Source organism: Pseudochaenichthys georgianus, chromosome 4 (assembly GCF_902827115.2).
Source record: "Pseudochaenichthys georgianus chromosome 4, fPseGeo1.2, whole genome shotgun sequence".
NCBI classification, from domain to species: Eukaryota; Metazoa; Chordata; class Actinopteri; order Perciformes; family Channichthyidae; genus Pseudochaenichthys; species Pseudochaenichthys georgianus.
This window is the reverse complement of record NC_047506.1, coordinates 9,035,445-9,063,152: the sequence shown is the minus strand read 5'-3', so window position 1 is coordinate 9,063,152 and position 27,708 is coordinate 9,035,445. Positions and strand designations below refer to the sequence as shown.

Below are 27,708 nucleotides of genomic sequence, written 5' to 3'. Positions count from 1 at the left end.
GTTTGAGAAACCGGCTCGAGTGGCTAGAATTTGAAAATACACAACCGGAGAAAATCTGCCACTTCCTTATAGAGCCCCTCCTCCAACACACACGAACGCGCACATGACCATTGAGGGCACGAGATAAGTTTGTGCCCCGATGGAAGGCTGATAGGCAGGTAGGCTATCCAGTTATTATAGCCGGCCCGGCTAAACGGATTGGTTGTACTTTTTACAGTATTACGGCTTCTACAGATAAACATTTTTTATGGATTTTTTGTAAAAGCACTTAAGATATTCATTGCTAATCCTAAAAAGTTAGTAAATGTTTTTTTAAAGACTACATTTACATAGTCAAAAGGTCCTTTTGTTCAGCCTCACAATACTATTGAGTAGTAAATGTGTTTATACACTGAACAAAAATATAAATGCAATACTTTTGTTTTTGCTCCCATTTTTCATGAGATGAACTCAAAGATCTAAAACATTTTCTATATACACAAAATAACCATTTCTCTCAAATATTGTTCACAAATCTGAAAAAATATGTGATAGTGAGCACTTCTCCTTTGTCGAGATAATCCATCCCACCTCACAGCTGTGGCATATCAAGATGCTAATTAGACAGCATGATTATTGCACAGGTGTGCCTTGGCTGGCCACAATAAAAGGCCACTCTGAAACGTGCAGTTTTGCTTTATTGGGGGGGTCTGGGGGGATCCAAAAACCAGTCAGTATCTGGTGTGAGGGGTAGGGGTAGGGTTAAGGTTAAGGTTAGGGTAATGTTGTGAATCGAGTGGCCCATGGTGGTGGTGGGGTTATGGTATGGGCAGGCGTATGTTATGGACGACGAACACAGGCCACTCGATTCACAACATTAATGTGAGTAGAAATACAGGAATTCTGCTCCCACCTACTGTAAGCCCAACGTTGCAATATTACAACATTTGCCTAAAAACTTACCAAAACGTAAACAATGTGAAAACTCTTTAATTTCTGCTCCATATAGGCTCCCTACAACAACATCTGAAGGGTAAAAAAAATAATAATTATAATGTTTTTCTATATTTGGGCTTTACAGGGTTAACAGCATCTTCTGCCATCTAGTGGCTCATAATAGCAATTTCTTTAACATATATTAAAGAAAAATACCTGAGAGGAAATACAATAACATATTATCAGTTACTGCAAAACAGTATTAATGTATCTCAGATTTTACATATATATATATATTTTTATTGATCCCACGTTGAAATGCAAAATTACATTTTATGAAATATCAAGGTTAAAAAACCGTACTATAAACTACCCTTCAATATTTTAATATTTAAAAAATAAACTCTAATAATAAGAAGCGTTGCTTAAAAAAAAAACTTAACATGTCACTCACGTCTCCACAATTTATACTTTAAAAAGTAATTTGACACTTTTTGCTTATAGAATATACAATGGCTGCTGTTAACAACAACCTAATATTATCAGGAGATGAAACAAATGTACATACACATTTCAAGTTTAAATGAAATGCCTGCACCTGTAAAATACAATGTAAAATAAAAATAACTCCAGTAAATACAGCTATATGACTAATGAGAGTTGATTAGATTAATTAAGGCCCATGGCTTCTTTACAGTTTGCATCTCCGTTTGTCCTTGTGGCACTTCCGGGCTGGACTCGGGTTTCTGAGGTTTTGAGAGGAGGAAGCCTTCTTCAGGGTGTCCACCAGGACCCCAGGCCGAGGGGACGGGTGCTTGTTGGCCACAGGACGAGTGTTTGCATAGATTGGATCTTCTGCTGCATCAAGAGCAAAAACAGGGTGAATTACATTACAACTTTTTAAATAAAACTATATCTCAGACATCTACATAACAGAATTGTATAAGTTAGAAGTTATTCTGTCTAAAACACAATTGACCCCCTGACGGTAAGAGCTTAGATTAGAGACATGTCATTATATAGACAACGGTGTCCTCAAATCAAATATCCATCAAATATGTCATTTTTCTGGTTATCAGTATTACTTTATTTATATTTACAAATGTTGCATCATTTTATGTAGTCGGGTGCCCAGCCTTAAACATCATCTAATTGTAAAGTGTCTGTTTAACTTTTGCTGTTTTTAACACTAAAACTGTGTCCGTGTGCACCTTTCAAGTCCCCCTGTTCACCTGCAACTTGAAGTAAAAATAATGTAACATTCAAAAAGAAATACAATCTTATTACAGAGGTATTGTGTTAATTAGACCATTTACTTGTTCTGTAGAAAAGCTTCTGTCCTGCTTGTATAATTGCTTATAACAAAAACAGAAATTGGAGGTGTATGTGTGAAGTCACCTCTGTCCTATTCTTACTGCTCCATCCTGTGTGGCCAAACAGCAAACTTAGGTCTACTGACACATCTTTAATACCTTTGTCATGCACCACCATTAAACAAAAACATAAAAGGTCTTTGTTCGTGGTTAAGCAACTTTTGCTGATGAGTTACACCTGTAAGGCAAGGCACTTTTCAACACAAGGCCATTCAAAGTGCTTTACAAAAAATGAAAGACATTAAGAAAATGGCATTTAAAATCAGTCATTAAAAAGAAAAGCTAATAAAATAAACATTAAAAGAAAAAATACATGGATAAAAATTACAGTGCAGTCTAAGATATGAATAGTTCAATTAAAAGCAGCGACAAAAAGAAAAGTAAGCAACATAATGTTGTGTCACATGTTGTAAAAAATATGATAAATGTTACAAGGTAATTGAATCTCAAAGTCGACCACTCCCAATTATTTTGTCATCATGACACTTTCAATCAAATTATAAAAATGTTAAATGTCGTAAATAGTGGATGAAATATTTTGCATAAGCATAAACAAAATAAGAAAAGCAGTGTTCTTTTTTGTTTTGATTAAGACGTATTCAGTGCATTACTGGTTCATTTAAAAATATGTATACATTTGACTTATGTCTGAAAGCAACAACTTCTCCGGAGTTGCTCAAGGTGTGAGGCGCCGGGCGGGTGTGGGGATACTCACAAGTCCCCGGTTAGGTGCTTCGTTGTTGGAGTTTACCCCAGTGGACGAGAGGGTCGCCTCCCTACGCCTGCGGGTTATGGGGGGGAAAACTCTGACTGTTGTGTGTGCTTATGCACCCAACAGCAGTTCAGAGTATTCGGCCTTCTTGGAGACCCTGGAAAGAGTCCTGTATGGGGCTCCTGAAGGGGACTCCTTAGTCTTGCTGGGAGACTTCAACGCACATGTGGGCAATGATGGAGACACTTGGAGGGGCGTGATTGGGAGGAACGGCCCCCCTGATCTGAACCGGAGTGGTGGTTTGTTACTGGACTTCTGTGCTAGTCATGGATTGGCCATAACAAACACCATGTTCGAACATAAGGATGCTCATAAGTGTACGTGGTACCAGAGCACCCTAGGCAGAAGGTCCATGATCGATTTCGTTATCGTATCATCGGACCTGAGGCCGTATGTTTTGGACACTCGGGTAAAGAGAGGGGCGGAGTTGTCAACTGATCACCATCTGGTGGTGAGTTGGGGCGAGTGGCGGGGGAAGCCTCTGGATAGACCTGGTAAGCCCAAACGTGTAGTTCGGGTGAACTGGGAACGTCTGGAGGAGGCCCAAGTTCAGGAGGCCTTCAACTCACACCTCCGGCGGAGCTTTTCGGGCATTCCTGTGGAGGTTGGGGACATTGAACCAGAGTGGTCGGTGTTCAAAGCCTCTATTGCCGAAGCCGCGGTGGGGAGCTGTGGTCTCAAGGTCTTAGGTGCCTCAAGGGGCGGTAACCCTCGAACCTCCTGGTGGACACCGGTGGTCAGGGAAGCCGTCCGACTGAAGAAGGAGGCCTTCAGGGATTTGTTATCCCGGGGGACTCCCGAAGCAGTTGCAAGGTACCGACAGGCCCGAAGTGCAGCAGCCTCATCCGTGGCCGAGGCAAAGCAGCGGGTGTGGGAGAAGTTCGGAGAAGACATGGAGAAGGACTTTCGGGCGGCACCAAAGTTGTTCTGGAAAACTGTCCGACACCTCAGGAGGGGGAAGCAGGGAACCATCCAAGCTGTGTACAGTAAGGATGGGACGTTGTTGACCTCAACTGATGGAGTGTTGGGACGTTGGAAGGAACACTTTGAGGAACTCCTGAACCCGACAACTCCGCCCTCTATGTTAGAGGCAGAGCTGGAGTATGACGGGGGATCAACGCCAATCTCCCGGGGGGAGGTCACTGAGGTCGTCAAACAACTCCACAGTGGCAAAGCCCCGGGGGTGGATGAGATCCGCCCGGAAATGCTGAAGGCTCTGGGTGTTGAGGGACTGTCATGGTTGACACGTCTCATCAACGTTGCGTGGAAGTCGGAAACGGTACCGAAGGAGTGGCAGACCGGGGTGGTGGTCCCCCTTTTCAAAAAGGGGGATCAGAGGGTGTGTGCCAATTACAGAGGCATCACACTACTCAGCCTCCCCGGGAAAGTTTACTCCAAGGTACTCGAAAGGAGGGTCAGGCCGATTGTCGAACCTCAGATTGAGGAGGAACAATGCGGATTCCGTCCTGGTCGTGGAACGACGGATCAGCTTTTTACTCTCGCAAGGATCCTGGAGGGGGCCTGGGAGTACGCTTATCCGGTCTACATGTGTTTTGTAGACTTGGAGAAGGCGTATGACCGGGTTCCCAGGGAGTTACTGTGGGAGGTGCTGCGGGAGTATGGGGTGAGGGGGTCTCTACTCAGGGCCATCCAATCTCTGTACTCCCAAAGCGAGAGCTGTGTCCGGGTCCTCGGCAGTAAGTCGGACCCATTTCCGGTGAGGGTTGGCCTCCGCCAGGGCTGCGCTTTGTCACCAATCCTGTTTGTAATATACATGGATCGGATTTCGAGGCGTGGTCGTGGGGGGGGGGGGGTCTGCAGTTCGGTGGACTAAGGATTGCACCACTGCTTTTTGCAGATGATGTGGTTCTGATGGCTTCATCGGTCTGCGACCTTCAGCACTCACTGGATCGGTTCGCAACCGAGTGTGAAGCGGCTGGGATGAGGATCAGCACCTCCAAATCTGAGGCCATGGTTCTCAGCAGGAAACCGATGGACTGTCCACTCCAAGTAGGGAATGAGTCCTTACCCCAAGTGAAGGAGTTCAAGTATCTCGGGGTCTTGTTCTCGAGTGAGGGATCAATGGAGCGTGAGATGGGCCGGAGAATCGGAGCAGCGGGAGCGGTATTGCAGTCGCTTTACCGCACCGTTGTGACGAAAAGGGAGCTGAGCCGGAAGGCAAAGCTCTCTGTCTACCGGGCCATTTTCGTTCCTACCCTCACCTATGGTCATGAAGGATGGGTCATGACCGAAAGAACGAGATCGCGGATACAAGCGGCCGAGATGGGTTTCCTCCGCCGGGTGGCTGGTGTCTCCCTTAGAGATAAGGTGAGAAGTTCGGTCATCAGGGAGGGACTCGGAGTTGAGCCGCTCCTCCTTCGCGTCGAAAGAAGCCAGTTGAGGTGGTTCGGGCACCTAGTTAGGATGCCACCTGGGCGCCTCCCTAGGGAGGTGTTCCAGGCACGTCCAGCTGGGAAGAGACCAAGGGGTAGACCTAGGACCAGGTGGAGGGATTATATCTCTTCGCTGGCCTGGGAGCGCCTTGGGATCCCCCAGTCAGAGCTGGTTGATGTCGCCAGGGAAAAGAAAGTTTGGGGCTCTCTGCTGGAACTGCTACCCCCGCGACCCGACCACGGATAAGCGGGAGAAGATGGATGGATGGATGGATGAAAGCAACAACCAAAGTATACTGAAAAAAGGGAACACAACTCTATGCATTAACTGTTATCTGCCCACCAATTAATTTAATCATTGGAATAAAGAGATAATGCTGATTTTCAGGTTAATATCTGTATTTAGTGTCTCTACTGTGACAAGTGTACCTGCTTTAATGTTCAAAAAGGAATTTATTTATTTTTCTCATACTGCCCGTGCTGCAGCAACTCTTTTCACCCTCTGTCTGAAACCAGAGCCCACTCTGCTCTGATTGGTTAGCTGGCTGGCTCTGTTGTGATTTGTTTTGGGGTACTAGCCAATAAAAGTGTGAGTGTTCCATAGTGATGTCATTATGTTATGGAAGCAAACAAATGGGAGATAACTTTACATGCACAAAAACCTATACAACACACAACAGGAAAGATAAAACCAGACCTTTAAGTATAGTTTAAAATGTGTATAAACATGTATGTCCTTGCTTTCCAGCGTCCAGGTTGACATACCACACCCAATGATATTCGATTTACAATGAACAGAAAGAAACACTGTTTTTACTCAACTAAAATGTATTCAAACAATGAATCAATTAACAAAATAGTTGCTTGACAAGGAATTAATTAACATAGTTTCAGCCCTGTGACATTTTTGTGAGGAGTCATTTGAGGATTGAGATGAGAAACCATGGGTGTTTTCAGTTCACACTCTTGCTTTAGAAATGAGGACTTCAATTAAAAAGAAACAAAAACATTTAAATATAAATTCGTTGGTAAAATCTAAATATAAAAGTTGTTGATTGTTGTTTGTGAGTTATAATTCTCAGGTAAATTGTCTACATGGCTAAGCAGCTAAAGTGGTGGGTGGTGCAGTGTGGGGATTTCTCAGCTTTGCTTGCGTCTCTTCTGCATGTATGTATGGAGATATTTTCTCAGTATGGGTCAGTCAGCTGTGACCAAATCTCACTTTTTTCTTCGCGCACTGAGCTTTGCAAAATGACTTATTGCCTTTCAAGACTGTGGTCTGTTGTTCTCAAAACTAAAAAATGTGTGCATGTTTAACCACACAGCATTAGGCATGCTGTCTCGTTTGTCCTACATTGATGGTTTACTTTAGACTGTCACACTGTGCAGTAAAACCACACAAACCACTTGCTTACTCAGTTTGCATCCACCGGCCATGAGATACAACTACCTGCTGTGATGTGAAGAGTGCTTCCTCTCTGTATTTTGTTCTCTCACTCAGACATAAGCTAAGACATTTCTCTTGTTAAATCAATATTCATTTAGAGCAGGGGTGTCAAACTCCATTTCATCGCGGGCCACATCAGCATTATGGTTGCACTCAAAGGGCCAGTTGTAACTATATAAATAATACGTATACTATATATACATAATATACATAACATAATGTTTTATATGACATTATTGCCTCTGCATTGGATTATTATATTATAGGGTAATAACTTCATAAATAACTACGTCTGAAAGCAGAAGTCCAGGGCAAATAATTGCAAGTCTCTTCAGTGTGCATGTCACAAAATCAGATGCATTGTGGGACATGTAGTTTATGGGCAACCTGCTTCTGTAAATCAGCATGTAACCGTATAATATATTCTTTGCAAGCTCTTGCGGGGCCACATAAAATGAAGTTGCGGGCCGGATTTGGCCCCCGGGCCTTGAGTTTATTAAGACCAGTGTAATATAATGTATAAACTTCAAAGAAAGGATGTCTGTAAATAGGCCGATGTGGCTAGATAGCACACCGACATGAGTCATATTTAGTTCCGTGAAACAAGCTGCATGCGAGATCTGCTTGACTTCAACGTTCACTTGTAATGTATGTGTAGTACAGATGATTGCCTTATGTGTCTACAGGCTAGGCTGTATGGAGCATGTAAACTACATTATTATTGATCGTTGAATTTTTTAATTAATGTCTCACACAACCATTGACTTGTAATATTCAAGCCTGGGGGAGAAATGTGATCTGAATGCTGTGGTGGTAAGGAATATTTCTAAATAATGTTTTTCTACGAGCTCTTTTTGGACCAAATTGTAAGAACTTTGTATCACACATGCATCAGACATTTGTGTTTTTAATTCTTTTTTAGTATTTATTTATTTAAGAAATAGACAATGCACTAAATTAACATGAGCACTTGAGTCCATCATGTAAATGTGCCAGATAAAGTCACAGCACGTTCCCTGGCAGGTTGATGACATTAAAAGAAAGCGACTGAAGAGTGAACTGAAACATAAGAAGAGTGAAGAACTAAAAAAACACATGAGCACCATTTCATCACTCAAATAAAGAAGAAAACACACGAGCATACGCATAGGCAAAAACACATCCGGACAATACAAACATCAAAGCACAATTGCAGCACATTTTAAATCACATGGGCCCTTTACAAACCCAATAACATACAGATACATAAGCTAAGATGTAAGCTAATAGGCACAGACTATTAAAAACAATGATATAACCCTACTCAGTAATGAGCATGTTTGATTGTTCAGTAGCCAGTGTTTGACAGATGTGGAGAAAGACTGGAGAGATATTATGTTCTAAAGTTATGTATGTGAGCTGCCGGACAGGAAAGGCTAACTGGGCAAAGATACTTATTCTGAAAGGTGTGTACATGGTATTACTATTAGTATTACAATGGTAGCAGCTCTACTTTTTCATACACATGTGATCATGCTTACTCAGTTTGAGAAAACATATTCACTTAAATGGGGGCACACTCTGGACTTAATTATCTCAAAGGGTCTGAATATCTCTAAGGTTGTGGTGACTGATGTTGCGCTCTCTGACCATTCCTGTGTTTTCTTTGAGAGCTCTATTTCTGTTCACACAAGTGTTCAAAAAGAGGTAACCACAAAGCGATATTTAACTGAAAATACTAGGGAAATGTTTACTCAGAATTTTTCTTCCACACTTGCCCCTGCTAACATCTCAGTAGATGAGCTAGTAGATCATTTTAATTCAAAAATGAAAAATGTTATAGATGCCATTGCTCCAATTAAGGTAAAGGAAGTGACTGGGAAGAAAATATCTCCATGGAGAAAGGCCATGACCATTAAAACAGAAAAAAGAGAATGTCGAAAAGCTGAACGCAGGTGGCGAAAAACAAATCTCCAGGTTCACTTTGAAATTTATAAAGAGAGACTTGGCCTTTATAATTTGGAATTGAAAAACGCACGACAATCATTCTTCTCTGACATCATTACCAAAAACAAAAACAACGCACGTGCCTTGTTTGCTACCGTCGACAGACTAACTAACCCCCCAGTGTCAGTAGCCTCTGAATTTCTAACCACCAGGGCGTGCAATGATTTTGCCTCCTTTTTCACTGACAAAATTCAGAAAATCAGACAAGCAGTCAGTGCCTCTGCATCAGGAACAGCAAATGTGTTGTCTCTGTGTCCACTTAACATCAATTCAGACATCATGACACAATTCCATCAGATTAATGATAAAAACCTAGAGGACATTATACAACTTCTGAAGTCCTCCTCCTGCTGCCTTGATATTATTCCAACAGGATTTTTCAAAGATGTTTTGCCTTGCATGGCCTCAGAACTACTTCATATAGTAAACAAATCTCTTCACTCAGGTATTTTTCCACAGGCCCTGAAAACTGCAGTCATTAAACCGCTCTTAAAAAAGAATAATCTAGATGCTTCAGTAATGAACAATTACAGGCCCATATCAAACCTCCTATTTCTAGGTAAAATCATTGAAAAAGTTGTTTTTCAACAGTTGAGTAATTTCTTGCATTTAAATAGTTGTTTCGATGTGTTCCAGTCAGGCTTTCGTCCAAAACACAGCACTGAGACTGCTCTTGTAAAGGTCTTTAACGACATCCACTTAAACACAGACAGTGGCAGAACTTCAGTGTTAGTATTATTAGATCTCAGTGCTGCGTTTGACACTGTTGACCACAGCATATTACTAGACCAACTAGAAAACTGGGTGGGACTTTCGGAAACAGTTCTAAATTGGTTTAAATCCTACTTAAAGGATAGAAACAACTTTGTTTCTATAGGTAAATACACATCTGAGTTGACAAATATGACATGTGGGGTTCCTCAAGGCTCCATCTTGGGGCCTCTTCTCTTTAACATCTACATGCTACCACTGGCTCAGATAATGAAGAACAACAAAATAAGTTACCATAGCTATGCAGATGACACACAAATTTACGTAACAATTTCACCAGGAGACTATGCTCCAATTCAAACACTGAGTAAGTGCATTGAACAAATCAATGACTGGATGTGTCAGAACTTTCTCCAATTAAACAAAGATAAAACTGAGGTAATGGTCTTTGGAGCCAAGGCAGAACGTTTAAAAGTTAGCGCTGAGCTTCAGTCTGCAATGTTCAAACCAACAGATAAAGCCAGAAATCTAGGTGTAGTCATGGACTCTGACCTGAGTTTCAACAGTCACATTAAAACAGTTACTAAATCAGCCTACTATCACCTAAAGAATATATCTAGGATTAAAAGACTAATGTCACAGCAGGATTTGGAAAAACTTGTCCATGCTTTTATCTTCAGTAGACTCGACTACTGCAATGGTGTCTTCACAGGTCTCACTAAAAAATCTATTAGGAAGCTGCAGCTGATTCAGAACGCCGCTGCTCGAGTCCTCACTAACACTAAGAAAGTGGATCACATCACTCCTGTTCTGAAGTCTTTACACTGGCTTCCTGTGTGTCAAAGAATAGATTTCAAAATATTGCTGCTGGTTTATAAAGCACTGAATGGTTTAGGCCCAAAATACATTACTGACCTCCTGCTAAACTATGAACCATCCAGATCTCTCAGGTCTTCAGGGACTGGTCAGCTTTATGTCCCCAGAGTCAGAACTAAACCTGGAGAAGCAGCGTTCAGTTATTATGCTCCAAATATCTGGAACAAACTCCCAGAAACCTGCCGGTCCATTGCAACTCTGAATACTTTTAAATCCAGGCTGAAGACTTTTCTTTTTGTCGCTGCTTTTAATTGAACTATTCATATCTTAAACTGCACTGTAACTTTTATCCATGTACTTTTTCTTGTAATGTTTAATTGAACTATTCATATTTTAGACTGCACTGTAACTTTTATCCATGTATTTTTCCTTAATGTTTATTTTATTAGCTTTTCTTTTTTAATGCTTAATGTCTTTCATTTTTTTTTTTTTTGTAAAGCACTTTGAATTACCCTGCGTCGAAAAGTGCTATATAAATAAACTTGCCTTGCCTTGCCTTGCCTAAATGAATTAAAGCCTGTGAATAAATCTTCCCATTGCATGAGGCACTTAGTGAAATTGAGTTTGACACGACTGGTACATGATCATATATTAAAAAAGAAGATGGGTACCTCTGCTTCTGCGATGTCTTCTTCTCAGCAATAAACACACAACCAGCAGGACGATCAGGATGAAAGTAGAAACCCCCAAAGAGATCCACATCCACAGGTCGAGGAGAGGGAGGCTCTCTGTGGGGGACATGGTGGCTGCAAGAGAAAAACGTTGTTATGATATGTGATCACAATCATGTCAATGTATCTACTGTATCGAAGTAAGTCGATTTACACACACAATGAATCATAGAGCGTTGATGTATTTCTGCCCACAGCTAAGATTTGTTCTCTTTTCTACGCACAAATCTCAGGAAAGTTTTTTTCCCCTCATACTTTAGTCTTAAAACTGGGATTATATTATCCATTTAAATCTCATTATATTTTAGAATAAAAGAGAAAAAAAATAGCTTATAGACTAAATAAAGTATGATGTATCTGCAAACGCTTTAAATGTCAAAGACATGCTCACATATACCGTGTAAAACTATACTTGATGTGGATGATAATTAACAATCACAATGGAAGTGTTTTCACTTCAATAGTAACAAAATATCATTTTTCACGTCATCTAAAATGTTGTACGACTAGATACTTAAAGGTCCCATGTCATGCTTTTCTGGTTATTAACCGTCCCCTTGTGTGTTACAGTATGTCGTTTTTTGTATGCATGTAAAACCAATGTGTGATTGGAGAATTGCACAATATAAATCTATTTTAGTATACCTCAACAATGGAATCATGATCAGTAGAAATGGGACCTTTAAGACCTGAGCAAATGTGGCACTTTTACCTATCATACTCAATATAGTGTTTGGGCAAAAATGGCTTACAAGTCATTCTCACATTGGCCAATGTACAAGAATAAGGCTGAGATAACTTCCTTTAGAGAGAAATCACTTAAAGCATGGAAAGGGATGAGTTTTAAAGTGTGCTGTGAACCACAACATAACACTTGTGAGTGCAGAAGTTCACACATCACGGAATACAGTTGATCTCACTTCAGGTGTCATGACCCACTCGTCAAACTGACACACTCGTCAGTTCAGAGCAATGGGCACAACAACAATAGATGTTTACCAGAATAAAAGCTCAGGCTTCGCAGGGCACAGAAAAAGCTGCATTTTTCTTCATCAGAGCTATAGGTAAATACAGGGTTGGTTAGTAACAGATGACCTGGAAACAAATTAAAAGTGACTATAATCAGCCTGGATTGCATTATTGTTACAATGTCAAGAATCATTTAATTATATTTTAATCTTTGAATTATGGAACATTTGTTTATTTTGCATTGAATTTGCTTTATTTAATGAGGAAAACAATTATATTTGTAGAACTAAGCTGTAGTGGATGCCGCAATTGTTTTAATTAATTTGTAGTCTTTTATTTTGAAGTCGTATAAAATAATTTAGATTAGATAAAATGTATACAAATAATATGTTTACGCAACTACATTTTGTACGTTTTACTCCACTACATGTATTTAACGTCTTTTGTTACTAGCTTCTTTGCAGATTTAGATTATTAATACATAATATAAATTAAATAATCATTATGATTATTATTATATGTTAAGCAACCCAGTATTATATAAATATTATTTGAAATACTTAGTTGTGTTTAGACTTAGTTTTGTATAAAGTGCAGTATTTTTTATGTATTTCTTTTAAAGTTATAAGAAATGTTCCAGATGAGATTCAAACCTTTTTTTATAATTCAATCTAAAGACCGTTACTAATTACAAAAATTGCAAACTTATATTCAGGAACCAACTGTAATTTTACAAAACCCTGCGTACACACACCCATGCACACACACATACATACATATGGACATCATGCATGCACACAAACAAACCTTGTTTACCCGTCAGTTTGGGCAGTGACAGGTATGTTGTGAGTTCCTTGCTCTCCGCTGTCACAGAGAAAAGGAAATTATACTTTTATGTAGTCAAAGCAAGCCAGAACATTTAAAGAAATCCCTTAACTTTAGCTTTATGGCAACACTTTTCTTTATGTACCTCTATTTAGCATTTATAAGCAGCACGTTAAGATGTTATAAATGGTTTATAAGACACTATAATGTCGTTATTTTTAACAACTACTCCTGCTGTGGGCACCAATATAATAATAATACGGCACCTAGTCTGGTGTATGAACCGATAATGAAAAACAGTTCATTTAAAATGGGATGAGAAGATGTTATAATTGCACATTTCCTTATACTGTATGTGTGCAACAATAGTCATTATAGTCTGTTATGAATAATTCATTACATTTTTGTCTACGGTTTATACATGTTAAATAGGCGGACTTAGATTCAGCCCCTAGTTTTGCTGATATAGGCTTAGTTTGTCGGGGGACATCTTACTTCTTCCTTCTCTCTGTCTATACTCGTGTACACTCATGTTCCGATTAACCCAGCTTCCCCAAATGTCTTTCTTTTTGGTGTCTATATACGCTGGGATCCGGAGTCATGGATGATCCTGCGGTCCTGTGTCCTGGATCGTGAGCGCTGGATCTTGAGTCGTGGCTGTGGTCCTGGATCATAGGTCCTGGATGGATATCCTCGTGGATTCATCTTCCTAATATACACACATGCATTTCCAAACATTTGGACTACCTATGTTGCAAATGTATTATCTTTTCAATTTACACACGGCATCTATTGCACGTCTGTCCGTCCTGGGAGAGGGATCCCTCCTCTGTTGCTCTCCCTGAGGTTTCTCCCATTTTTCCCTTTAAACTGGGTTTTCTTTGGAAGTTTTTCCTTGTACGATGTGAGGGTCTAAGGACAGAGGGTGTCGTATTGTCATACTGATATTCTGTACACACTGTGAAGACCACTGAGACAAATGTAACATTTGTGATATTGGGCTATATAAATAAACATTGATTGATTGATTGACTTAAAGTAGAGTGTCACCAGCTTTATCATTAACAAGTTATACTTACTGATAACTAATTCTGTTCCGTTGCTTTCACAATGTTTCAAAACGGGAATCTCAACGATGATAATGCAAAAGTACCATCCGGTGTCATTTGTTGTTGCATTTATCAGAGTATATTTGTTTTTATCAATGTTCTGCTTTGTTTTGTTGGACACCACGGTGGAGGACTTTGAAGAATTGTTAGAGATGTCGTTTGATAATTTGCGTACGCCACCCGATGAAGGTCCAGAGGAATTAAATAACCAGTTCACCCGATATCCATCGAGTTTCCCTATCCTCACATGGCAGAGGGAAGTCACAGGACAGAAGAAAGTCACAGAGGAACCAGCAGGAACTTCCGCTCTCCTTTGTGTTTGAATAATCACATCTTTACCTGATGCCACCAGAGCTGCCACTGTAAAGAAAGATAGATAGATAGATACACCTTTACCAAATGCTACATTGAAGTGATGTACATGTAATTGATCAATAATTATAATACAATATCTCAAATATATCTGGTGCTTAAATGGGCCATTCTGCATAATGAGTACTTTTACTTTTGGTACTTTGGTACTTATCAAGTATATTTTGATGCTAGTACTTTTTTGTTTTACTTAAGTACAATTTTGAATGCACGACTAGACTTGTAACTGAGTATTTTTACATTATTTAAGTAAACAATCTAAGTACTTCTTTCAACTCTGATAGATACATAGATACATGACCAGATCTGAGACATTTTTAAATGTAAATATTTGTAAACTTCATTTAAAGAACATGTATCTCTTTTCCAGTTAGCCAGTTACAAAGAAACTATACAAACAAATGTGTCTAGCTCGGCACACATGACATTTCTGTCTGTTTATTCCTTAATCTCTCAGCCTCATGTTATGTATTCATAGTTATTTGTCTGTGTATTGCCTGTTATCTTGACTCTTACCTGTCAGCAACAGCAGAGTCGTCCGTTTCAGCCACATTTCCATTTCGTTATGTGTGAGGTGGTCTTCCTCTTCAGTCTCATCCTGTCTCTACTGTCTGCCTGTGAGCACATCAGACAGCGCTGAACAAAAAAACCTGTGTGTGGGTGGGAGGAGACGTCTTTACTTTGAGAACAAGTTACTGACTGACGAGGGGACTGTCTGCTGTGGAGGTTAAAGAAACAACAAGAAATGGAAAGTAGTGTAGGCTTTTAAAAAGAAAAGAGTACTGCACTGTTGTTTCATTTGCGTTGAATTCAAGTAGGCTACTTTAAAGTTCTGCTGCTTCCTCATTGTTAAATAAGCACATGCTGCTGAAGGCGCACTTCTGCTGACTGGGAACAGACAGTGAATCTCTCAATGGGATGCATATACAAGTGCTAACTTGTATAATGAAAAGAAAAGCTGGGCACAAATCGATGATACAAGGGGTTTCTGAAACCCTTGTGGGTTTTGGGGCAAGGGTGCTAAACACATTTCCACACATCGGGCTGAAAGTAAAGGAGCGCTTGGCTTCCTGTGACAAGACACAACTGAGAACCAATTACCAACCACAAACTACACGATAAAATGCAGCTGAGACAAAGAAAGATGAGAGAACAATGTGACCTGTATTTTACTGGCGGTTGTGTTGGAGAGAAACTCTTTAGGATTGTAGCCTTTGCAGACCATTTACATGGACAAACACCTACACTACAGGAAAAGGAAAACCCCCCAAAAGCAAAATAAGGCCTCTTTAAAAAACTGTCCTTAGTTGCTCTAACATCTTAAATGTAGCACTGATTTTCTTTCTTTTAGTATACATTTTTGTATGTAGTTTTTTCGACTGTTGCAGTAGTTATTTTCTTATATATTATTTAAAATCTTAAACAGGATAGATTAATAAGCACTTTATTTGGAACAATAAAGTGCCTTTCTATCTATTCTGTCTATTTTCATGCACAAATCCACATTCCCTCTATGTGAAAACTAACTTGACAATAAACCTGATTGTGATTTCTGAATTATGCAACATAAGATATTAAGTGTCTGTGTTTTATCTTTTCATCATGACGGTGAAGTGAAGCCACAAGAACAAACATCTCGAGTGTACAGTGGGGGGGGGAAACTTCTGAAACCTCAACTTCATTTTCACACAGAAAGTAGGTCCTGCCTAAAGACAGATGGAAAGACAGAAACGAGTTCAAATCACTCGTTTAGTGGAACAGCAGCTTAGGGTTGAGTGAGCTCTGTGGCTTGAATATACACCTTTATACATTGAAATTGAAAACAAAATTACCATATTTCCACTATTAAACAATTGGTAAAATAGGACAAAGAGGTTGGTGTAGTCTCTTTGTGTGTTCTTATCTTTTTTGTTGAACTTGTTTTATTTTGGTTGCAAATCATTACAGCTTTGTCTTAAAAGCTAAAATAATAAAAGAATCCTACAAACTGTTATCTTGTTTACTTTTTTGGCAAGTCACCTAGGATTCATTCAATTTACAGCAATAATCTTCAAATCTAGTAAGAAATGCACTTTATATTCAAGAGTTGAATTCATATTGCCATTACAAAATGTAATGGTTAGACAGTTTGCTGCAGACTGACAGAGAGAACGTAGGCATTGTAGTCATGGCCGTACCCACCATTGAGGTCACCGAGGTCCGGACCTCTGTAATTTTAATAAATATAATAAAACTCGTGCAATAACTTCACATAATTAACAGGATTCTTTGTAGTACTTTCATTTACTGGCGGTGGGTGCAATGCACAACTAAGTAGCCTACATTAAAGCAAACAGAAGAAGACAACATCAATGTATCAACAAACAGCCGCAGTCCCGACTTGTACCCATGGATCTATAATAAGGGAGGGTGAAATAAATACTTTACATTAAGTTATTTTCGTGTTGTGATAAGGATGCAATGCTTTTGAAAGGCAAATAATAATAATAATAATAAAAAAAATGTATATATGCTGAGCCCAGAGTAAAATGCTTGTGTGTGCACAAACTACAGGTGAACAGCAAACACCAGTGTGATTTTGGTGGCAGTACGACCACCCTGGACAAAGTTATACTGGGGGTGCCAAATCCGGCAGCACCAACAACACCTGGTCTACCACATGTGGACGCCCCTCTTTAGTTTGTCTCCTGCTGAGCCTGAGTAAAATGCTTTTGTGTGCACAAAAAAATGTGGGTGGTTAACATCAAAGCTTCTTTTAAAGTAATGCACAAGGGTTAATATATTTTTTTGGAATAGTGTTTGCTAAAATAAACGGGTTATGTAAATTGTATTGTATTATTTTATGATATATGATCAAATTAATAAAAACATATACATTTATTAATATATATTTGAATTATTTGATTCATATTTTTATAGACAATTGTTTGGGATTCTCATCAATTGGGAAAATCAATTTAGGGTCTGCATTATTATGTGTCTCATGAGTCATGACAAAATCAACACATGTTTCATTTGTTCTCAGGGTTATACGTAAGTCAGGTTTATAAGTCATTTTCAAAAAAAAATCAGAAAATAACTGTTGTATCAAAGTATATTATATATTATTGAAAGGCTGAATGGTTGATTCATTAATTACTAATATTTTTAATTAGAATAATTTGTGTTAATATGCCTAAAACGTATACAGGACAAAAAAAAACCTCTTTATTGTAAATGATTACTATAATTATTTGTATTTCTTCTTATGTGTAATGCCTTGTTTTTATGCTGCTGAAACGCAAACATTTCCCAATATGGGATCAATAAAGTACATTTTATCTTATCTTATTATCTTAAATTCACCTTTTCTCCGACAGTACTTGAAGGCAGCAGCCGCGCTGCAGAAACACCAGCACCCAGAATCCTCTGCTGACGCATGCGCACTACGCACTCTGGCCCGAAGGCGTTGGTGGTTGGTGTCCGTCCGAGGATGCGTTGCACTCCGGCAGCATCAGTACCAGCTCCGCCGTGCATATAAATCTAAATACCCGGAGGACGGAGCACACATTTGGGCTGTGTTTGCGGCTACAACCGCCCCGGAGCTTCGGAGATGGGGGACCAGAAGGTGAGCCGGATCCGGAGGAACAGGTGTCTCTGATGGGGGAAGCCGATTGAGGCAGGGCGTAGTGTACAAAGGAAGGAGGGGGACAAGCTGCAGGATTTGGGAGTTTGTGGATGCGGTACGGACTCGTATTGCACGGTGGTGTTTTGTATTTGAATCAATGTTGGTGTGGCTGCAGGGGAGGTTTGTCTTGAGCATGCCGAGATGTGTTATCGGTGTATCGGCGTTATAGTCACGGTCGTGGGGGCCTTGGCACATCTCCTCTCGCATCAACAAACATTACACAGCCCTTCAGTATGAATGGGCTTGTTCACTGTGTGCCAGATGAAACATAACCGGAAGTGGTAACATATCAGTTGTGTGATCCGTGTAATATGTTACCCAGTGTATGTCCAGTGCTTTGAAGTGGGCTGTTCAATGGGTTCAGATGCATTATTCCATTATTAATGCGCATCCTTCCGCCCGTGAAGTGTCCTCCCGCCCTGTGACACTATAGATCCCTCTCTGATCCCATCCAGTCTGATCAACACAATGTTAATCATGACTAAAAGGGAGCTCAACGCCTAAACCTCCATGAGTCCTCTTAAACCAAACACTGATTAGCATAACCTCCACCACAGAGGATACACTCAAGTTTGGTTAGATAATAAATTAGTATTCATGCTTAAGCAGTCTTTGAAGATGATAATATTACTGTACAGATTTTCCAGTCTCAAAGGATAACATTTCCTTTTTTTCTCAGAAATAACTAGTGTTGAATGTTATATATAGCTTGCTGCTATCTCCAATCTTTTGCAATGTACTAATGTTAATCTGGCTTCTTTCAACAATAGCACACTAGTCAGTCACTTTTATATTATGTGCAATTCACTCATTTAACATGCAGTTATCTCTTATATGTTCAACTTACCTTTCTAAAATGCTACTTATTTTTGTCCATGGGTGCATACTTATTTGTTTTTATTTAGATTTTTGTGTGCAAGCGTCTATATTTAATATGATCAGTCTACTCTTTTTATTTATGCCCTTTATCTGTACTGCCACCTTTGCTGTAACACTGTACATTTCCCCGCAGTGATTTTGATATTATATATTCAATAACATAAATATATTTTGTCTTCTCTTTAGGAATCTCTGCGTAAGATCACCCACACGCTGGCCATGAAGAACGAGGAGATTTCAAACTTTGTCTGCACCCTCAAACAGAACCTCGAGAACTTGGAGGTAAAATCAAATCACACATAGCTGGACTAGAATTGAATCCTGTCTGCACACAGTTTAGTAGTTAGTTCATTCATTTAGCTACAGAAAAGCTTACTTCCTGTATTCACTGTTTTTTGTTTGCGGCACCAGGGGAACACGAACAGGGTCCAGGAGGATCTGGAGTCTGAGTTCACCGCCCTGAATGCTGTTCTGGTCGAGATGAAGGAAAACATGGTGACTCGCATCAAACAGGAGAGAGCCAGCCGCACATACGAGCTACAGGTAGATGCTGTTTCATTTGCTTTTCCTCAAACATGCACATATTTAATTGCAATTTGTTTTTATTTAATAAGAAAATGAAGGCTTGTGAGAAGCATATTCTGTTGTCGGCATTTATTGTCATGTAAATAAGCAGATAGCAAAAAAGTACATATTTTCAACACCAGATTAATGATGTTACAGATGTACAGAAAATAATCGCAAACTGTTTTGATTGTCGATGACTGTTACGGTAAGTGTTCAGCCCCTCAAATAGGTTGATTTCCTATTCTCTGTTATGTTTAACTTAATATATTTTGGATTTGAAAGACTAAACAAGACATTACCTTGGACTTTGAGTAAATGTGAAGGGTACTACTTACAACACTTTTAAAGACTACGGTACGTTAATGGATAATAAAAGTAATATTTAGTTGTTGCCCTTTTTCAAAATGACTGAAAACACACTTTTAAACAAAGGAAATAAAACACAAGGAAAAGTAAATATATTCTTCAGATAACATAATTAGTTTTTACATCATCTGCAGAAATGTTTTATTATCAAAATAAAACAAATGTAATCAAATTGGCTCATGACCTCAGTGGTTGAGTGAGCTCTGTGGCTTGAATACAGCATCTTTTCCAGCTCACATGCAGTGAAAACAAGGTGTTATTATTAGTCAAAGTGATTATAATGACAAAGTGTTAGGTTACTCTGCAGCCTCAGGACTCAGCCATGACTCTCAAATGATGCAGCGAACACAGAAGTCCCTTTTATACGAAAGACAAACATTTAAGAGTTAAAGGATGTTCTGTGTTTGACCGTGGGTTGGGGATGTTTTCAGAGTCAGCTGAGCGCCTGCTCCAAAGCCCTGGAGAGTTCAGAGGAGCTGCTGGAGCTGGCCAATCAGACGCTCTGCTCCTCCGAGACGGACGGTTTCAATCAGGTAACTGACTCACCGTGATGTCCCATCTGCTCCCTGTTATAACCACATTGCTAATGACTGATGGTGCTAGGGCTGTACCAAATGGCCATTATGTACATTTAAAGCTTTTATGGAAGGTTTCGTATGTCTCTCGTCATATTTTATGATGTCGTCACCCTAAAAAATCATTAAACGTAATCCTCAATTTGAAAAAATCAAGTCCTAAGAGTAAGTGAGTTTTTTTAATCAAATCAAATCTCTTTCATGAATTTTCCTCATTATTGTGTGCCTCCCTTTGTGTGCAAGCAGGAGAACCAACTGTCTTCTACTGCAGGGACAATTATGCTTTTGAAAGGCGAAGTGCCAGCAAATATGTTTTGAAGTAGAATATTTGTTTGGATAAAAAACATGAACTAAGGAAATGTTTACACCTTTTTAAAAAAATACATTCCGACTTCTTAAATTATCGTCCCGATTAGAGAAGTCAGGAACATTCCTACGCATAATTCTACAAATAATATAATACTAATAATATACTATACTATAAGTGTTGCCTAAACTTCATCTGAAACTGTGCAGAAAATACAGGGTTTTTGGCAGAATTTGAACATTTGTATTAAGAATAAAGATTAAAAGCTTTTAACGAAACGGTACAGCTCTCACTGGTGTCCATGTATACTTTTAAATCTGTCTTTTCAGCGGTTTGCCACTAACAGTTATATTAACAAAGCCACCAGAGACTTGTGTTTAATAACAACATGATGAGCTACAACTCAGTTCTCTCTTCGCTCGTATCTCTCTTCTCTTTTTCCTGCCCCTCTCTGCTTCTCCTCTCCAGGCGGCCAAAGACATTAAGGATAGGTATAGTACTCAGTCATATATTTCCCTTTGTCATAGCCTCCTGTAGCCTTCTCATGATGTAGCATGCATGCATTCAGGACATGTAGCCACCACACCCTTTCTGTGGAAGCATAGCAGAAGAGAGCCTTTTGTGTTTGTGTTTCCCACTGTCCTCTCCAGTGTGTACCATCCTGTGTCAGCTCCCCTCCCCTCCCTGGATGATTTCCTTCTCTCGCTTAGTTTTTAAATGTGTATTAGGTTTATTAGCTCAGTGGTAGTACCAGAAGTCTAGCTAGAAGCCTTTCCTTATATTAGAAACACCTGTCCTTTCCCTCTGATCTTGTAAAATAACAGACAACGCTTGTTTCCACTCCTTGTGTTTGTTCGTTTTTGTGTGTCTCTCTTTGTCCGCAGCGTCACAATGGCTCCAGCCTTCCGCCTCTCCCTGAAGGCTAAAGCCAGCGACAACATGAGTCACTTGATGGTGGATTTCAGCCAGGAGAGGGAGGTGTTGCAGGGACTCAAGTTTCTCCCAGGTTTGCTCTGCTTATAATACAAATCAATACAGACGCTGACCACAGCAGTGGTGTAATGTAACTAAGTACTTTCACACAAGTCTGTCCATTTTATGCTGCTTTAAACTTCATCCAATTAATTTCAGAATGAGCTATTATATGTTTTGCTCCACTGCAAGTAGTAAACAACTGTAGCTACTTTACTTATTAGCTTAACAAATAACACAAATCAAGTTATTTGTCTTTATTAAGTCCGACCCCTTATTTTCCCAGAACATGGGAAAAATCCCCCCTTGCAGTATAGACATTTTCCATGCATATACATTTGTTTCAGTTACATTTTCTAAAATCAAGACCCCCTTTTTTACCTTTTGCACAGCGATACACCTCACTTTTTCTCTTTGTTGGACAGGTTTATTTCATTTTCAAACCTTTATTTATCCAGGTGTATCCCATTGACATCATTGATCTCTTTTTCAAGGGAGACCTGCTCAAGTAGGTTCCACATGAAACATAAAAAACATAAACAGAACAACAAAAGGACATCATACAGCATCGAAATAAATTTGAAATAAAAACAACTATTCGTATTGCAATAACATATTATCCCACTTATTTTGATATAATATGGTTTAAAGGAGGGTTAAAGCTATAAATCTCTTTATGTGATTGATACATTTGCTTATCTAAAGATTGAAATGCCCATCAGTAAAGTGGTCTAAGTTAGCAATAGCTCCACCTCGATTATTTGCAATAGTAAAATGCTGTTTTACTGTAATGTATACATTAGTAAAACTAATCTGCACCTATATAAATCACAATAAAATGGCCAATTCTACATTACTTTAACATTATATACACAATGATAATTTTCACATTTGGAGACCTATCAGTAGAAGTAAATCAGTTGCAACCACACAGACCTCTTTGCCTTGGTTAAACCATGCTCTGTAACAGGTCTAATCATAGCAAAACAAAAGCTCTATACAAACAAGCCTTGTGTTGAATTGGTTTCAATGTGCACTGCTCATTATGTTATGACAGTCAAATGGGTTTATTTAATGTGAACGGGGTCGCTTACAGCACTGTAACCACAGAGGGAAGTCGCCTACCTCTGCAGCTGTATGAGAATGCTTAACCTTTTTCTGCTGTGGTTTTTACATCTCACGTATACATTGTAGGGCTTGGTCTCATTGTTAGCAGCTGTTTCGGCAGGGAAAAAGCCGCTAGCTGGTGACGAAAGTTAAACAGGGAACAAGATGACAGCAACGCAGACAAAAAAAGTATAAAGTATAATTAAATTATTTCACACATTAGCTATTTCTGTAGTGAAATACCATTGAAAGTGTAGCTCTAAGTATAACAATTACAAGAAATGAAAATAAGGATCTTTGGTTTTATACCCTATATGAAATATTTGTAATGCAAAGAAAAAGGGTTCTTCTTCATGAAACTTCAGAATATTTAATTTGAGGAACATTTGGAGATATAGGACATTTATATTTTTCCCTAAGACGCCCAATTTTTTTCTTAACATTTTCTTTTTTTCTTATTATCTCCAATGAAAAACACCCCATACTCTAGTTGTGTGTTCTATGACCAAATTGTAAGAAGGATTTAACTTATGATGGCTGTGTGAACTGCTGCATCATAAGTGGATTTTCAATACATCCTGTAAAACACAAACTGTCTCCTCTCTGCAGTTCCTGGCACTCCAGAGATCCAGGTGTCAGAGTGCCAGGTGTGTGACAACACGGTGACGGTAGTTTGGACTCTACCGGAGCCCGACAGCAAGATCGAACACTACATCCTGGAGCACCGGCGCACAAACCACGAAGGGCCGCCGCGCCTCAGAGAGGATTACCCCTGGATGGTGGTGGAGGGGATCCGGGAGATGGAGCACTCACTCATCGGTAGGAGGAGGACTGTGGAGGGGTTTGTTGACTTTGATGACGCTGACTCACTGAGGAAACTTGTGTTTTTGTTTTTCCCAGGTCTGCGCTTTGACACCCGCTACTTGACGTTCAGAGTGAGAGCGTGTAACAAGGCCGTGGCGGGAGAGTTTTCTGAGCTGGTCACACTGGAAACCCACGGTGAGAATTTGTTGATGTTTTATGTTAGGCTAAATCCAAACATAATGTTCTTCCTCAGTCTATCTAGTTTATAATAATATGCAGATTTTTTTTCTTGGCTGTCTTGTCATAACTCATAACTAACACTCAATTTACACTGGATACAGTTTATTTTCAACTGTATTTTCAATTATTTAACCCATGTATTGGTATCTTTCTGGTTAGATATCAATTGAGAGACTCTTGACAGCTTAGAAGTGTTTAAGTTTAAAGTTTGTTTGTTTTATTATCTTTTAGTTATGTTGTTTTTGTTGAAAGTTTTTGTGCCTCTTATTGTAGTTTTGTTGTTGAGGAGCCCTTGAAAACAAAATGGTGCATCTCGTAGGGTTATCCCTGATCCTTTTTCAATTTGCAGCCTTCAACTTCAAACTGGACTCTGGTTCGGCGCACCAGAACCTGAAGGTGGAGGACCTGAGTGTGGAGTGGGACAGCTGTGGAGGAAAGATCCAGGACATCCGCAAGGAAAAGACCCGAACCAACTCCCCGATGCACTCTCCTGCCAGGTGTGTACCAGTGTTCATCTGAAGACTTAACAAAAAGTTACATAATTATATTTTTCTATGACAAAGATCAATTAGCCAACTGAAAATTACTCAAACAGGATGAGGTAGAGAAAACATCAATTAAACTAACAAGGACATTGAACTAAGACTAATAGAAAATGGCAAAAAAATAACACTAGAACACAAGCCTTTAAATCCTAGTTTTTACTGGATCAACAAGCCTAAAAAATAACTGTAATGAAGTTTGATGATGATTATTAAGAGAAATCTGGATCCTTGAGTGTTTGTTGTGTCTGTTCTCAGGTCGGCCCTGAATTCTCCTAAGAGGACGCCGACAGCCCGGCCCGGCAGAGACAGATTCACAGCAGAGTCCTACACAGTGCTGGGTGAGAGTGCGCACTGTTGACAGAAGTGGCTAAAACACACATCACACTGGAGTTTTAGCACTACAGATATTTGAGACCAAGCCGCAGCATAAATTATTTACTGCTTGACCTCAGCTGGTGAAACCAACCATTTGGTGTTTTACTAATTAGTGAAGACCTGCACATTGGCAAAGACTGGAAAATGCATCTAGACCTGCTGAGTTTGTCAGATAGCTTGCCTGTTACATTACCCAGTGACCAAGGCAAGCTAGTTGACCAGCCTGCTTGACTTCTGTAATGAATGTAATGCTTCTGAGTAGGAGAAACAGTTCTTATCATTCATATAGTTTATCCACGTTTAAACCACTCTCTGCCCACTTACAATTACACACTTGATATCCTTGTCAGGGTTGCCACATTTCCTGGAAAACCTAAAAAACAGTTGAACAATTTTACATGAATTGAAGACATGTAAAATGAGAGCGAAGTGATTTTTCTTTGGAAATGTTGTTCATTATAAACACATTTCATGATTTACATTCGATGGTTCTCGAGTGAAACTGCAAACATTTTAGTGTAATGTTCTCTTCCCAAAGTAGATCAACTACTAACACAACATGTAGCCACACCTCTCAGTCAACCCATCAGACTGTGTTTATACTGCATGTCTAAGAATTATCTGGGCTTATTCCTCATGACAGCTGACACCTCCATCGACGCCGGCCAGCACTACTGGGAGGTGCGGTTTGACAAGGAGAGCAAAGCCTTCGCTGTGGGCGTGGCCCTGCGGAGCCTCGGACGCTTCGACCAGCTGGGGAAGAGCAGCGCGTCCTGGTGCATCCACCTGAACAACTGGCTGCAGCAGAGCCTCACCGCCAAGCACAACAACAAGGCCCGCACGCTGGACTGCGCCATCCCCGACCGCATCGGAGTCTACGTCAACTACGACGAAGGTGCGATAAATATTGTTAGAAAAACATCACTCGTCACCGGCTTGAGCTTCAATATCAGGATACATGTATTTATTATCATTGCAAGAATGGAAGTAGTAATCACACAGAGCATATGGTACAACTAGTTCCCCAAACAGTGTCCTTCACTTGCTTATATACAAGAGAGGGAGTTACACAGTCACAAGATGCAGGAATACCGGTTCAAAGCAGTATACAATGTTTTGTTCAGATTAGCTAAGGCCCACGTCAGAAATGATCATGCTTGTCATATGTCTATCTCCATAGAGGCTGAATCATCATGTTAATCGTTGTCACATAGCTATCATATGCCTAAAACAGTCCTGACGCTCTTCTAGGTAATCATACATCCTGTTACGTACACAGCTACGTAGGGCCTTTGTTATCGTGTGCTACTCTGATATTGGAAGAGTACATTCAGTATTTTTACAACAAACACAAAGGGTCAATGTTGACATTTGAACAGATATACATTTACTGTAGGTTGAGAAGTTTTCCCCCACAAATAAATACTCTAATGTTTATCATTAATGAAAAGATTTGTTGCAAACGATAAGATCTACATAGTTTATTTTGAGTGGCAGTAATCAATTAAGTGAGTGTGCAAAATAGGACCTTTTTAAATATTTGTCTTTAGTGCAGAAACATTAGATTTGATTTGTTAATTGACACTAAGCTCATTATTCCGCAAAAATGGTTGAGAAGCCACGGTTTCATCTTTGAAAATGTGAGATTTTTAAAATATTATTAATATTTATTCAAACTTTATTTCACCCGTTAAGTCTCTTTAGGATTAGAAAACCTCTTTTGAATAAAAATAATATATTTTGATGAAGACAACATTAAAATCAGGCAACAGTGTTTTATATTGTTACAAAAATATGTCTTTGGTTTACAACTCTCGATCATTCAAGACATAACGTTTTGACATTTTATTGGCTATTTGACTAATTAATACTATTTGAAATATATGAATCAACAAAAAAGACACGTACATTTTGGCCTGGCTTTTAGAAATATAGTACCATGTTGGATTTACCTTCATTATTCTCTCCAGGTGTTCTGTCGTTCTACAACTCCAAAACTAAACAGCTGATGCACACCTTCAAAACCAAGTTCCCGCAGCCTGTTATACCAGCTTTCATGGTGAGAAACGTTCTTACAAAAGCATTTAAATACATCCTTACTCCTCTATATTGTTCCACCACCTGATTTGTTTTAACCTTCCTCTTGCTGTGGTGCCTGCAGGTGTGGAACGGCACGTTCTCGGTGCTGACGGGCATGCAGGTTCCCAGCCTGGTGCAGAGCGGCCAGCGGAGGAACAGCAACACCAGCAGCTCCAACGCCAGCCTCACCTAGACCCCCCCCCCCCCCCCCCCCCACACTTTATCCTGCTGGACGCTCTGCTTTAACACAGTCACCGCTGCAGAACATCGCCTCTGCCCTGGCTGGGGTCCAAGCCTCATATCATAGAAGAGTTACATCACTGGATGGTTCAACCCGTTCCAGCGTAACAACAAAAATGGTTTTGGCAAGAAGTGAGTCATCTGCCAGTGACAGAGCTCTTCAGGTGTATGACTGCGGCTGGTGTTGTTGCTTGAGACACATTAGCTGTACTAGTTTTTCTTCTCTCTACACATCATTTAGCACTGTCCCACTGCTGCTAGAGCAAAGATTTAGCGCTGGCCGCTGCCCTTCCTTCCTTGCCATCATCAGAAACTGTCAGAGGTACTGTCGATGCAGCTCTCCCTGTGCCTTCCTTCTCATTTCCAAATCGGGTGATGCTTTGATATATTTCAATGCGAGAAATCTCCCTATTTCCAGTTAAAAGAACGTGTTGTGTCAGTGTCATTATAACCTGGTTGTAACGTAGCTTAGTGGTAATCAATCCGCCATCAGCCAACCTATTTAACCCAAATAACCGGCTCCTAGACAATGCTAGTGATATATTGTAGTTTATTTAACCAGGTTT

At 39.7% G+C, this 27,708-nt stretch overlaps 2 protein-coding genes across 2 annotated transcripts; one reads left to right on the top strand and one right to left on the bottom strand.

Annotated features, from left to right (window-relative positions):
* Window positions 1–1,417: 1,417 nt before the first annotated feature.
* Window positions 1,418–15,020, bottom strand: LOC117445068 (uncharacterized). Its single transcript, XM_034080467.2, has 4 exons — window positions 14,936–15,020; window positions 14,018–14,407; window positions 11,085–11,219; window positions 1,418–1,773 (listed from the first exon to the last, which is right to left on the bottom strand). Exons 1-4 carry the CDS (start codon window positions 14,976–14,978, stop codon window positions 1,607–1,609), a joined length of 735 nt encoding a protein of 244 aa, XP_033936358.1. The 5' UTR covers window positions 14,979–15,020; the 3' UTR covers window positions 1,418–1,606.
* Window positions 15,021–17,821: 2,801 nt separating this feature from the next.
* Window positions 17,822–27,111, top strand: fsd1 (fibronectin type III and SPRY domain containing 1). The gene is made up of 13 exons (XM_034080866.2): window positions 17,822–18,026; window positions 19,152–19,247; window positions 19,377–19,508; window positions 20,330–20,431; window positions 21,249–21,271; window positions 21,665–21,786; window positions 23,469–23,678; window positions 23,760–23,858; window positions 24,253–24,400; window positions 24,704–24,786; window positions 25,467–25,718; window positions 26,794–26,882; window positions 26,985–27,111. Exons 1-13 carry the CDS (start codon window positions 18,012–18,014, stop codon window positions 27,093–27,095), a joined length of 1,482 nt encoding a protein of 493 aa, XP_033936757.1. The 5' UTR covers window positions 17,822–18,011; the 3' UTR covers window positions 27,096–27,111.
* The last annotated feature ends 597 nt before the right edge of the window (window positions 27,112–27,708 follow it).